The sequence below is a fragment of the Balaenoptera musculus genome, chromosome 1 (genome assembly GCF_009873245.2).
Source record: "Balaenoptera musculus isolate JJ_BM4_2016_0621 chromosome 1, mBalMus1.pri.v3, whole genome shotgun sequence".
In the NCBI taxonomy this organism is placed as follows: domain Eukaryota; kingdom Metazoa; phylum Chordata; class Mammalia; order Artiodactyla; family Balaenopteridae; genus Balaenoptera; species Balaenoptera musculus.
The window spans coordinates 407,442-420,086 of record NC_045785.1 but is presented as its reverse complement, the minus strand read 5'-3'; the positions used below and the strand labels follow the sequence as shown (position 1 = coordinate 420,086).

Sequence of the window (12,645 nt, the reverse complement as noted above, 5' to 3'; positions counted from 1 at the left end):
TGGATTAAAACTCTAGCCAAGATGATCATCATTTCTTGTGTGTGGTCAACAGTGACGATGTGCCTGCCCCAAATTCAGGCCTGAGATCCAGACTTCGAAAAACTGACAACGTGTCTTAAACCTCACCTGTCTCGGGGGTTCCCCCAGACCGCCATTGGCAACACAAGGCCTCCTCCCTTGGGTAAAATGAAGAACAGTGCAGACAATGGAATATATTTATTACTGCCATATTTAACCACCTCTTCGCAAGTTTGGAAGCCCCCCTGTTTACGAAGCCCGTAATATGGGAAAGTCAGACTATTTATACACAAAAGGAATGTTGTTATGACTGTGTTGGAGCAACTTTGCCATCTCGCGTCGGCAGGAAGCTGCCACGTTCGCGTGCGCGGCGAGGATGGCTCTGATTGCTGTGTTGTGAGGCCCTCCCCGCCAGTACCTGCAGGTCGGAAGGCTCTGTGAGGTAAACACACTCTCGTGACTGAATCCTGGGGAAGTACGTGACACCTTAAAAGAGATTCTGCTCTCTGGCCTTTGGACATTCTGTGCGGCCGGGCGGCAGCGGTGGCCTCCCGGGGGCCGTCTCCGGGGTCCCTGACTGTTGACGCGACAGGAAACAGCCTCACCAGACAGGCCGACACTTGCCACACTGTCCCCAGGGGCCAGGTCAGGGCCGGGGGCCCCTGTGCACCAGAAGCAGATGACCCGGAACTTGCAGTCCGGCCCGAGTCCACAGGGCAGGCAGGGGAGTTGGACGTGTCTCGCTGAGGTGGTGTGGGCATGAGACAGCACAGGCTGTAACGAAGTGTCTGTAAACGGATCTCATTCAACTGGCCCTCAGAGTTCAGGAGAAGATATCACAAGAAACTCTTAGTACAGATGTGAAGCCAGTGATTCTTCAGAAAAACTGAAAATTCTGTGGGAAGTGATGGAAGGAAACCGCTCAGGACGGTGGTACCCGAGGGGTGGCCCTGGGTCCAGTCGGGACCGGGAAGCTCGGGGAGTCTGGTGGTTGGTTCACCCCCACTCCTCCCACCCCCCTAACCCCGACAGCAGAGGAGTCCTTGGGCTGGCAGGCTGGCGGGCAGGGCAGGTGGGCGCCCTCCAGGCTGCAGGGCCGAGGGGCGTTGGTGGCCGTGCCGAGGGCCGCAGGGAGGCCGGGTCAAGGCCTCGGGGTGGCTGAGGGACTGTGTTGTGGGCAGGACACCATGGACCTCCCTCCCGTGGCTTCCCCCACACCCTCTGTGGGGAGCTCGAGCCCCTCTTCATAAAGCAGAGCTGCCGAGAGGAGCCTCGGTGTCGCCAGAGCCTGTGGGGAAGGGGTTCCCTCGCTGAAGCGTCGCGTTGAAAGGTAGATCTCCTTGGTGAGGCGCCAGGGACCCAGGGCGCCCGTCCGCGTGGAAGCAGCGCTCGCGGCCCCAGGAAGCCGGCCTGATGGCTGCTCTAAGCTTGTCAGCCCTGGCCCGCCCGAGGCGCCAGCACCCAGCTGGACCCGGGGGCTTCGTGACAGCTCCCGCAGTGAAGGCACCGCGGCTGAGATCTGCTAGGAGTCAGTCTGTGGCCCTTGATTCCTGGCTGCAAAATTGATGACTCGTTAAGGACGATAAGCAAACACTTCTGGCGTGATGGGAGAGAAGAAAATACAGAGGCCAACCTTGGAGCCTGAGGTCATGGTTCGAGTCTATGACCCATACAAGCCGGCCGGCGCCCCTGCACCTTTCACGAACAGAATGAGCCAAGCAGAGGGGACGCAGGCAGGCCTCAGAGGCGCTGCGGGCTCGGTTCCAGGCCACCGCAGTCATGCGAGGCACACAAACGTTTTGGTTTCCCAGCGTGTATAAAAGTTATGTTTAAACTGTAGGCTATTAAGTGTGCCATAGCATTATGTCTAAAAAACGTACATGCCTTAATTTTTTTAAAAATTTATTTGTTTGTTTATCTTTGGCCGCGTTGGGTCTTCGTTGCTGCGCGTGGGCTTTCTCTAGTTGCGGCAAGCGGGGGCTACTCTTCGTTGCGGTGCGCGGGCTTCTCATTGCGGTGGCTTCTCTTGTTGCGGAGCTCAGGCTCTAGGCGCGTGGGCTTCAACAGTTGTGGCAACAGTTGTGGCACGCGGGCTCAGTAGTTGTGGCTTGCAGGCTCGGTAGTTGTGGCTCGCGGACTCTAGAGCGCAGGCTCAGTAGTTGTGGCGCACGGGCTTAGTTGCTCCGCGGCATGTGGGATCGTCCAGGACCAGGGCTCGAACCCGTGTCCCCTGCGTTGGCAGGTGGATTCTTAACCACTGCACTACCAGGGAAGTCCCATAATTTTTTTTTTTAATTTTACATGCCTTAATTTAAAACTACTTTGTCTCCAAGAAATGCTAACCATCATCTGAGGCTTCAGCGAGTCAGAATTTTTTGCTGGTGGAAGGTTTGAAATAATGTGAGAACTACCAAAGTGTGACACAGAGACATGAAGTGAGCAAACGCTGTTGGGAAAATGGCACTGATAGACTTGCCTGACACAGGGTCACCCCAAAACTTCAGTTTGTAAAAAGGGCAGGGTCTGTGAAGCGCAGTACAGTGAGGGGTGCCTGAACCCTGTTAATGCCACGCAGGAAACCACTGATGTGGGTTTGACCACGACCGCTAAAATCCTTGATCTTGGCTCCCTGACATTTTCTCAGGATAAAAGGGCTGGCCCATGAAATAATGGATCTATATTTCCAGATTTTCTCGTCTGTATTTTCGAATCAGCGTCTCAGTGGACTGATGATCTCCCAGCCTCTGTCTGACCTGTGGTCTCCACCGGAAGGAGAAGAGAGCCTCCACGGGACACCCGGCTCTTCGGACACGGGGCCTGCAGAGCCCCTGCCTCACCGGGTGAGCCCTGGCACCGGGCAGGCCACCAGGTCCCCAGAAGAAGGACCAACACACTCACAAGTGACCTGGTGCTTCTACGAGACCTGGTGAGAATGAGCAGAAAAGCAGCGTGAGGGGGAAATGGCGAGTGCCGTGGCCTGTGACACGGCACCACGCTCTGGCCTCACCTCGTGCTGATGATGGTGGGTCAGTGCAGCTCCCGAGGACACCCCGGGGACCCTGCTGCTCAGCGACCCACCCACAAGCCAGTCCCTAATGAGGCACCATCCCTGAGACCTGTGCTTTTGTCCTTTTAAGTCCTGCCCCTGCTTTGCTCAGGGAGACAGTCGCATGTGTCTCCTGTTGCTGCATCAAAAATCAACACAAATTCAGCAGCTTCCCACAACGTGTTCATTACCGCGCGGCTTGCATGGGGCACGCGTCTGGATGTGAGTTTGCTGGGAGCTCGGCCCAGGGTCTCACCAGGTGAAACCTGTGTCGGCAGGGCTGCGTCCTCACCTGGGGTCCTCTTCCAGGCTAATCTGGTGGGTGGCATAATCCGTTCCAGTTCCTTGCGGTTGTAGGACTGAGATCCACTTTCTTCTTGCGGGGGCGGGGGTGTGGGGTGGTGGTGGCTGGGGCCTCAGGGTTTTGCACTTGGTCAACCCCATGGGCCCTTTCACAGCCCAGCGGGGTGAGAGAAGCTGAGGCTTTTCAGCCGCCTAGATGCATACTCTGCCTCAGGGAGCAACTTGCAGTCACTGTCTGTCACGTGGGTGCGAAGGGCTATCCCTCCGAGGTTGGTCACACTCTTGGGGAGGAAACTTGGTCACACTCTTGGGGAGGAAACGGGCTGGGTGCCCTGGGGAGCATCTCAGAACTCTGTCCATTTCCCTGGTGTGTTCGTCTAAATCCTGACAGCTCTAAACTAACCATCTTGGCGTTTCCTGCATCACCAGACCACATCTCTCCCGCACGTAAACCCCCTTAGGCCTCATCGTAGTTCACGTGAGAGCCCAGCACGCTCTCCCTTACCCGGCAGGCAGCTTCCTGGGCCCCAGCCTAGCTATTCACTTGTGGGTGTGGGTCCCCGAGAGGCTGTCCTGGCTGGTCTGGCGGAGGGAGCCCCTTACCTGCTTTAATCTCGCCATGTTTAAAAAGAGCTCATTCATCAGCAACTGGGTCTGCAGGCTGCCTGCCCTCTAACAGCTCCAAGAGGGCAGGAGCTTGGCTTCCGGTGCAGTGCTGAATCCCAGTGCCTGGCACACAGCAGGTGCGCAGCGTCTGCTGAATGACGGCATGTGTGAACACGTGTCTGTGGGTCTGGTTGTGCCTCTGAGTGCCTGTGGTTTCCCCCCGGTGACCCTGGCTGACTGGAACGTCCGGGTCCCCAGGGTTGGAGCCAGAGTCGGAGTCTGAGTCTCAGTGGGGCTCGCTGGCTGGCCCGCCTTGTCTGGCCTGGACTCCTAGGGGAGGGGGTGTGGGTCCAGGGCTCTGGTCCGGCTGGGGCTGGGCTGGAGCTCAGGAGGACCGCAGTGATGTTGCGGTGGCCGTTTAGTTCCGGTCTGTTCTCTCCTGGGCCTCTGTTCTCATCTGCGGCTATTTCCTGCCAAGGACCGGGGAGGTGGGCTCAAGCAGAGGGAACAGGATGGGGCAGGGAGGAGGGGTTTGCAGCCTTCCCCTGCCCTGTCCATCCTTGCCCAGGGGTGCCAGGAGTGTGCTTCCTCCTTCAGACTTCTGCACGGGGGCTGAGCCGAGGGCTGGATCTGCGATGCCAGGAATCCACCCACCTCCACGCAGGGCTGAGACAGGGAGGGCTCTGCAGGGAGTTTAGGGTGTGGCCCGGGTGCTTCCAGGCTCCTAGCTCAGCGCTGGGAGCTGACCCCACTCCCCTTGCAGACTGAGGGGCCGGACCTGGGCCGTCTCTGCCTCCCTTCAGCCCTGCCTGGACACCTTCCCTCTGTGGAGGACAGACAGCCTGGCCGCCAGAGGCAGGAACAGAGGCCCGAGATGGAGCAATAGAGCGGTCGAGGCCTATGGAGAGAGACAGACAAGGGCGGGGGCGCAGAGGAGGGAGGAGGGCTGGGAAGGAGGCCACCAGCGCTAATATAAACCAGTTAGAAAAACAGGAGGAGAGGCCAGGCCTCAAGGCCAGCCAGGCAGGGCTTGTTTATCCAGAATGAAAGGCCCTTGAGGAGCTGGGGGTGGGGTGCGGAGACAAGTCCTGATTCCAGTTTGGAAAGGGGGCTCCGCCTCCCAGGGCCTGGATCCTGCTGAGGAAATGGGTCCGTTAGGTTGGGGGTGGGGCGTCCTCACAGCCCTGTGTCCTCCCAGCCGGTCCTACCTGTTGTCAACCCTCATTCCCTCTTGCTGCAGTAGCTGCAGCCTCCTCCCCTTGCCCGGAGCCCAAGAGTCTGGCTGGGCTGGGCTCCTTGCTTGTCTGAGGACTTGGGGACCAGGGTAGGGTTCAAGAGTGAGACTCCAGCCCACCAGGGCCTGGGGCCTGTGACCATAATTCAGTCCAAATGGGCAGTCCAAGAATGCACCGTGGGTTTTTGTGGTAGTTTGGTGGATTTTTTTTCTTTTTTTTTTTTTGAGGTTTGCTTAACTAGAAAGAGTGGGTTTGATACACGGTGCATGCTCTGTTATTTCACATTTGTTTACGTGACTCTGTAAGTTTTCCCAGAGCTTCAAATTTGTGCCTTCTGTTGGGAAGGCTCCCATACCCTCCTTCATTTCCTCCCCTCTGGGAGGGGCGGGGGGTGATCCTGGGAGCACCGTACCCGGGTCTGGGTGGTGTTTCTGCTCTTGATGGTGAGCAGATGGGGTGGGGCACCAGGACAGGGGGTCACCGGCTCCCCGCTCAGCTCTCAGGCGCCTCACCCCTCATCCCCCTGGCTGGCTGAAGATGACTGATGAACAGCAGTGCCCTCATGCTCTCCGGAAGGGGACCCCTGCCTCCCCAGGGCCCGTGCGACTCTTATCCCCACCTCACAGTTGAGGAAATGCAGCCCCCAGAGGCGAAGGGTCACCACAGGGCCAACGGAAAGACCTGGTGGTCTGGCAGCCTGGGGTCCTTGGGGTCGGGCCCAGGATGCCTTTCTGCTGGCCTGCAGTGGGGGGATGCCTTGGCCAGTGTTCCCTTACAGAGGTGCTGGTGAGGAGATGCTCCCCCCAGAACCCCAGACCTGCAGTGGCCCCAGAAGGGCTCCGTATGTATGTCACAGACACCCACAAGGCATCTGGGGCCATACCCTCAGGCCCCCCTGCCCCTTCTGGGCTGGGCTACTGCCACCTTCTCCAGGACCCAAGCCAGAGTGACTCCCCTCACCCTTGGGAACACAGTGGCCAAGGCCTGACACCTCCCACCAGGCCGGCCAAGGACCAAGGACCAAGGACCGGGGGAAGGCGGGGAGGCCAAGGGGCCGGGCAGGAGCGGAGGGGGGCGGTCTGCTCCGTGATGTCACAGCGGGTGCTGTGGAGGGGGAGGGGGAGGGGGGGCGGGCTGTTTTTCTGGAGAGTTAGAGCCTGAGTGAGACAAAGCGCCGGCGGGCCAGGCGGGCCAGGCAGGCGCCATGGAGCTGCGGGCCCGGGTCCTGCTCTGGAAACTTGTGCTTCTGCAGAGTGAGTTCGGGTGTGGGGGCGGGATCGGGGGGCAGGAGCCACCGGTGGGTCTGAGCCCGAGCCCAGGGTTGGGGGGGGGGGTGCCTCAGCGGGGAAGGGGTGGGTCTGGGGGCCTCAGAGGGAGCTGCTCACCACGAGAAGGCTCCCAGGACGTGGAGGTGGTGAGGCCTCAGGTCAGGTCCCACAGAACTTCCCCTCACTGGACGCTGGAGACGGGCCGGGCAGGGAGGGAGGCCAAGGCGGGGGCTCCTCCTGGGGTCCCTGGCGCCCCCCACTTCTCTGGGACGCCCCTCAGGCCTGTGCTTCTCTGTTGTCAGGAGGGGAGTGGGTGGGGGACTGAGGGGGGGCTCGCAGGGTCTGCTCCCAGGCCCCTGAGCTCACCCCCCCACCCCACCCCTTCCGGGCTGGCCTGCTGACCCGGCACATTCCTCCATCCGGCTGGGCACCCGGCCACATCTCTGGAGCAGGAATTTGGTGTGTGGGGTGGCAGATGGTGGGGTCACTCCGCACTTCCAGCCTTCTCGTGCTTCAGACCTCTGCCCTTCGGGAAGGCCGAGGGGGCTGCTGGGTGGGGCGCCAGCCGTCTGAGGACCCTGGAGGGCTTGTGCGGCATGGCCCCGGGCAGGTGCCACACCGGATATGCACGTGCAGAAGCCCCGCAAACCAGCCCGAGGCGTCAGGCGCTGGTGCTCTTGTGGCCTTGCTGCAGTGATGGTTAGGGTGGCTGCCATTCCTGAATGTGGCGCTTGCTGACAGGCACACATCCAGAGCTGGCCTGGCCCCACCACTCACCCGCAGCCTGGGCAGGTGGCCATGAGGATTAAGCGGGGGCCTGGGAGAGGTGGGGGGAAGGAGACCCCCGCCTCTGCCCTCCTGGCTTCTCTGGATTTACCCCCACCTGTTAAGAGGGTGTCCTTAGCACCGACCTCAGCGAGGACTATCGAAGGGGCCCAGGGAGCCAAGTGGGGGCCGGTTCGGGTGGGTGACCCCTCCCCAGTATGACTCTTGCTTCCTCTCCTTCCAGGCTCTTCTGTCCTTCTGTCCTCAGGTTAGTGACCACCCTCCCCTGGGAACCCTTGCTAGCCCCACCCTGTACCTGTCCCCTTGGGTCTCACCCCTCCCGCGGTCACTTCCCCTCTCCACCAGGGCCAGCCGGGCCCGCGACCCCTGGCAGCTCCGTGGTGTCCGAGTCTGCAGTGAGCTGGGCAGCCGGCGCCCGTGCGGTGCTGCGCTGTCAGAGCCCGCGCATGGTGTGGACGCAAGACCGGCTGCACGACCGCCAGCGCGTGGTCCACTGGGACCTCAGCGGCGGCCCGGCCGGCGGCCCCGCGCGCCGACTCGTGGACATGTACTCGGCGGGCGAGCAGCGCGTGTACGAGCCGCGCGACAGCGGCCGCCTGCTGCTGACCCCCTCCGCCTTCCAGGACGGCAACTTCTCGCTGCTCATCCGCGGTACGGCCCGAGGGACCGAGCGGGGGCGGGGCTGCGGGGGCGCGGGCGAGGCCGCGGAGCTCATCGCTGGGTTCCCCGGGTCCGGTCCGTAGCGGTGGAGGAGACAGACGAGGGGCTGTACACCTGTAACCTGCACCACCATTACTGCCACCTCTACGAGAGCCTGGCCGTGCGCCTCGAGGTCACCGACGACCGTGAGTGTGCCCCCACCCCCGCCTGTGCGCTCCCACCCCCGCCCCGCTCCCTCTGGGCCCCCTGCCGGCCCGGGGTCCCTGACCGGCCTCGCTCCCCCAGCCTGGGCCGCCGGCGCGCACTGGGACGGCGAGAAGGAGGTGCTGGCGGTGGAGCGCGGCGCGCCCGCGTTGCTGACGTGCGTGAACCGCGCGCACGTGTGGACCGACCGGCACCTGGAGGAGGCGCAGCAGGTAGTGCACTGGGACCGGCAGCCGCCCGGGGTGCCGCACGACCGCGCGGACCGCCTGCTCGACCTGTACGCGTCGGGCGAGCGCCGCGCCTACGGGCCGCCCTTCCTGCGGGAGCGCGTGGCGGTGGGGGCGGACGCCTTCGCGCGCGGCGACTTCTCGCTGCGCATCGACCCGCTGGAGCCGGCAGACGAGGGCACCTACTCCTGTCACCTGCACCACCACTACTGCGGCCTGCACGAGCGCCGCGTCTTCCACCTGAAGGTCACCGAGCCCGCTGCCCGGCCGCCCCCGCGGGACTCGCCGGGCAACGGCTCCAGCCACAGCGGCGCGCCCGGCCCGGGTGCAGGAGGCACGTCTGCGGCCCCCTCCGGCCCCAAATCAGGGACTCCAGCGTTGCGGGGGGAGGGCCCCGCGGGCTGAGGCCGGCCCGGGTCGGCGCGCTGCGCGCCCCCTGACGCGGTCCCCGCCCGGTCCCCGCAGACCCCACGCTGACGCGCGGCCGCAGCGTCATCAACGTCATCGTGCCCGAGGGCCGGGCCCACTTCTTCCAGCAGCTGGGCTACGTGCTGGCCACGCTGCTGCTCTTCATCCTGTTGCTCATCACCGTCATCCTGGCCACCCGACAGCGCCGCCGCGGAGGTGAGTGGGGGGGTGGCGGGGGCTCGCGACGCCGGGGCTGAGGCCAGCGCTAGGAGGTCTTCCCCGGCCGGAGGCGGGACTTGGGGCGCAGTGGCCCGAGCAGAGGGCCCCATGAGCCTCGTTGCCTGGGCTGGGGGCGCTGGGGAAGGGGGAGGCTGCCCCCAACACGACTCTCCCTCCCCAGGCTACGAATACTCCGACAAGAAGTCCAAGTCCAAGGGGTGAGTGCCCCTTCCGGCTCTCCCGGGGACCAGGCAGACCTGCCCACCGCTCTAACCTCCCACCACCCTCCCGCTTCCAGGAAGGATGTGAACATGGTGGAGTTTGCTGCGGCTGCCAGGGACCAGGCTCTTTACAGGAGGGAGGACATCCGACTAGGTGAGGGAGACCAAAGGGGCAGACTGTGGCTCCCAGGCCTGGGGTGAGGGAGGCACGTCTCTGAGGCCTCACCCTGCCCTCTCCCTGCACCAGGTTACAAAAACAACCTCCTGAAGGAGAGGGTTGAGCTGTCCCACAGCCCCCTGCCCGCCAAGAGCATCGACTTGGACAAAGGTGAGCTGAGGTGCGGGGGGAGACCCCTGCCCATCTCAGAGCTGGGCTGTACCTCTTGCCACCCACTCAGAGCCCCAACACACCACGCAGCCCTGCGGGCAGGAGTCCCCTGCCACCTCAGTGCTCCAGAAGTCCCTGGGCAGTCCTGATGGTAGTCTGCCCTGTTTCCCCCGCAGCAGAGGGGCAGAGGGCAGACACCCGCCTGTCCCCTTGGCTTCCAGAGTTCCGGAAGGAGTACTGCAAATAAGGCGACCCCGGGCTCCTGGCTGGGCCAGCAGCTCTGCCAGCTCTTGTCTGTCCACCTCGGAAGACTCTTCCTGCCCCCCATGCAGCTCACCTGGCCCCCCTTCCAGCGGCTGGTCCCGCTGTCCTGGAACTTGGCCTGGACTGGTGCAGGGTGAGGCTGCCTCCAGACCCTTCTTGGGGGCCACCGGATCCTCACATGCGATCGCGGGCTCCTTAGGACTCTGCCGGCACTGCAGCCGGGCCCCTTCAGCAGCCTCGGCCGGTGCTCTTCCCTCCTCGCATGGCCAAGACCCCGGTGATGTTCACCAGTCTCTCAGGCTCTCCTGGCCTCTGCCCACTGGGGCCTGGGAGCCCCACCTCTGCAGGGAGAGGGGCGTGAGGGGGCTCAGTGGGGATTCTTGGAGCTGGGGTCAGCCTCAGGCCTGGCACTCCCACCCCTTCCTTGCCCCGTCCTTAGGGGAGCTGCCTGCCAGCTCCCCTCAACGGCACCCCGAGTTACGCTGCCAGGCTGTCTTGGGCTCTGCATGGTAACCCGAGGACCGTGCACTCCAGGCCCAGGGCTAGTGTCCCTCTGTGCTGCGTCCGGCTTCCTGGGGCCCCCTCTCTGCTTTCCACCCTGCTTCAGCCCTGTTTCCAGCAAGCTGCCTTGACAGTCACTAGGCTCCATGTGATTTCTGATCCTGACTCCCTTCCCTCGGCCCCTCCTTGGGCTGGAGTCTGGGGGTGAGGCCTCATTTGACTCTGTTCTGGCTGAGGACAGGAGGGGGTGTGAAGATGGTTTTAGAGTGGCCAGTGCTGCCACTCCTGACACCCCACATTTGCTCATCCTGGGGAATTGCTATCATCTCAATAAAGACCACATCTGATTTTAGACTTGGCCCCAGGTATGCCTCTACAGCTCCCCTCCATCTCCCCGGGGGGCAGAGTCTGGCCCTTGGGGACCCCCAAGTGTTCTCCTTCATCTGAAGTCCTACTGTCATCACCCATTCCTTTGGGTGGGAAGTCTGGGTCTGGGTGTCCTGAGAAGGGCAACATCAGAGCTGATTGTGTGCACTTACTCCTGGTTGTGAAGCAGTTTCAGATCCTCTTCGGAGGGGTTATTGGACGTGAGAGAGGGGAGCATGTTGGTGGACGTGAGGACAGAGGGCAGACTGTATTAGTCCAGTCCTCTGAGAAGAGAAGCAGATGCCAGGATGGGCTCAGTGAGTGAGGAAAAAGGGGGAGGAAGCAGGTAGCGGGAGAGCCCTCAGAGGGGTGCCAGCAGGACAGGAGGGGGAGGGAGGGGAGCTGCGGTAGGAAGAAGCCTGTTTCTCCAACCCTGACCCCATCCTCCAAGGCCCTCAGGGACAGCAGGGGGCAGGAGGGGGCGACTGTCACCCTAAGTTGGAAAACCCAGAGCGATGGGCTGAGATCATGACCTGCTGAATGAGGAAGCACAAGCCACCCACACGGGGCGGGGGGGGGGGGGGGGGGCGGTCCACAGGTGGCTCCCTCTGCATCCGAGCTCTCACCTGGGGGAGGTGAAAACCCCGGGGTCGTTTTGATGAAGGCCCAGTTTCAAGCCCTCACACAAAGAAATAGAGTCATGAAATGTGTTCCTTACAGATCCAGGGGGGTGTGTGTGCTCGGGGAGCCAGGGGAAGGGCAGTCCTCCATCCAGGTCACCAGTGAGCAGGAGATGGACAGCAGGGTAGCAAGCACCTAGAACTTGTAAGGTGGTTGCAGCAGCACTCACTGACTTTCACGGGCTCAGCTCTGAGTGGTTATTTTAAAAGGTGCCCAGGAAAAAAGCAAGGCAGGAACTTGTGGTGGGAATCCTGAGCTTGGGTCCTCATCTAAATGTCCAGGTTCTGGATGTGAGGATTGTCATACAGTAAAATACCTGGGCAATAACTCAAAATAGCTGCTTTCTCATCACACCCCCACAAGGACCCCACAGTGGCAAAGGCAGGGAGGGAGGCTGGGGCACGGAGCTGTGACTCCCCCCAGCCCAGTGACCCCCGGTCCCACAGTGGCCACATGCCACTGGACAAGGCCCTCCCTGTCAGGGCTCAGGTTCTGGCCACACACTCAGGCCCCTTGCAGGGCCCCAGCCCGACCACATCAGCATCAGTCCCGGGATTGGCCTCTGGCTACCAGCCTCTGTCCTGTGACTTGGGCTGAGGGTCAGGTGGTCAGGTGGGAGAGAGGTTCAGGGGCAGGAGTGCAGCTGAGGCATCAGAGCCCCTGCATCTGTGTGACTGGCAGCCATTTGTGCCTGGCCTGGGGGATCTGGTCCCCTGGTGAGCTCTCAAGAGTCTTCCTAACCCTGAACACCCAGAAGAGAGCCATGGTGCACCCTTCCTCTAAGGCAGTCCTGCCTGGGGAAACTGAGCCCCGAGGGGAGAAAGCCCAGGCTTGGCCGAGCGGGTGCCCACCTCACAGAGCCCAGGTGAGTGGAGGTCAGGACCCCTGCCTAGGTTCACCTGGGGGTGGTCCCCGGCCTGGACTCAGGGACTTACGGCCAAACTCTGGCTCCTCCAGTCAGTGATGGACTAATGAGGTCTCTTCTTGTGCTGGCCCACTGCGTGAGGATGGTCGTGACCTGACAGATGGGAGAGTCCCAGCTCCAGCCAGCTTCAAGGGGGGGCGCTGGGGACGGGCCTCACAGCAGCATGTGCCGCCCACCGGCAAAACTCTCAGGCCGCATCCTAGGGCCTCTCCCTTCTCACTCTTGCCAGCGTGGGCCTCCTTCTAGTGGCCTCAAGTTTTCCTCCTTGGGTGGGGTAGGGAGAGCCGCTCTCCCCATTGGGCTGGACCCTTCACAGCCGGAGGGGCGCTGCTCCGAGTCTCCCTTGACCCCAGGCAGGAGGACCCCAGGCAGGTTCGAT

The 12,645-nt window shown here is 62.4% G+C and overlaps 1 protein-coding gene and 1 long non-coding RNA gene across 5 annotated transcripts; one reads left to right on the top strand and one right to left on the bottom strand.

Annotated features, from left to right (window-relative positions):
• Positions 1–2,234: 2,234 nt before the first annotated feature.
• On the bottom strand, positions 2,235–7,479 carry LOC118904146. Of its 2 annotated transcripts, none has more exons than XR_005021937.1 (3): positions 6,879–7,479; positions 6,594–6,768; positions 2,235–5,107 (listed from the first exon to the last, which is right to left on the bottom strand). It is a non-coding gene; the product is annotated as an uncharacterized LOC118904146 (long non-coding RNA). The 2 variants fall into 2 exon arrangements; XR_005021938.1 differs by lacking the exon at positions 6,879–7,479 and having other exon boundaries at positions 2,235–2,941; positions 3,971–5,107; positions 6,594–6,870.
• On the top strand, positions 6,326–10,648 carry MXRA8 (matrix remodeling associated 8). 3 transcript variants are annotated; one of them, XM_036869992.1, is made up of 10 exons: positions 6,326–6,461; positions 7,486–7,509; positions 7,608–7,913; positions 8,006–8,107; positions 8,208–8,687; positions 8,819–8,977; positions 9,162–9,198; positions 9,279–9,355; positions 9,449–9,529; positions 9,751–10,648. In XM_036869992.1, the coding sequence occupies exons 1-10, from the start codon at positions 6,413–6,415 to the stop codon at positions 9,774–9,776; spliced, it is 1,341 nt and encodes a 446-aa protein (XP_036725887.1). In that variant the 5' UTR covers positions 6,326–6,412; the 3' UTR covers positions 9,777–10,648. The 3 variants fall into 3 exon arrangements, with proteins under 3 accessions (XP_036725887.1, XP_036725877.1, XP_036725867.1); XM_036869982.1 differs by having other exon boundaries at positions 9,709–10,648; XM_036869972.1 differs by having other exon boundaries at positions 9,706–10,648.
• The last annotated feature ends 1,997 nt before the right edge of the window (positions 10,649–12,645 follow it).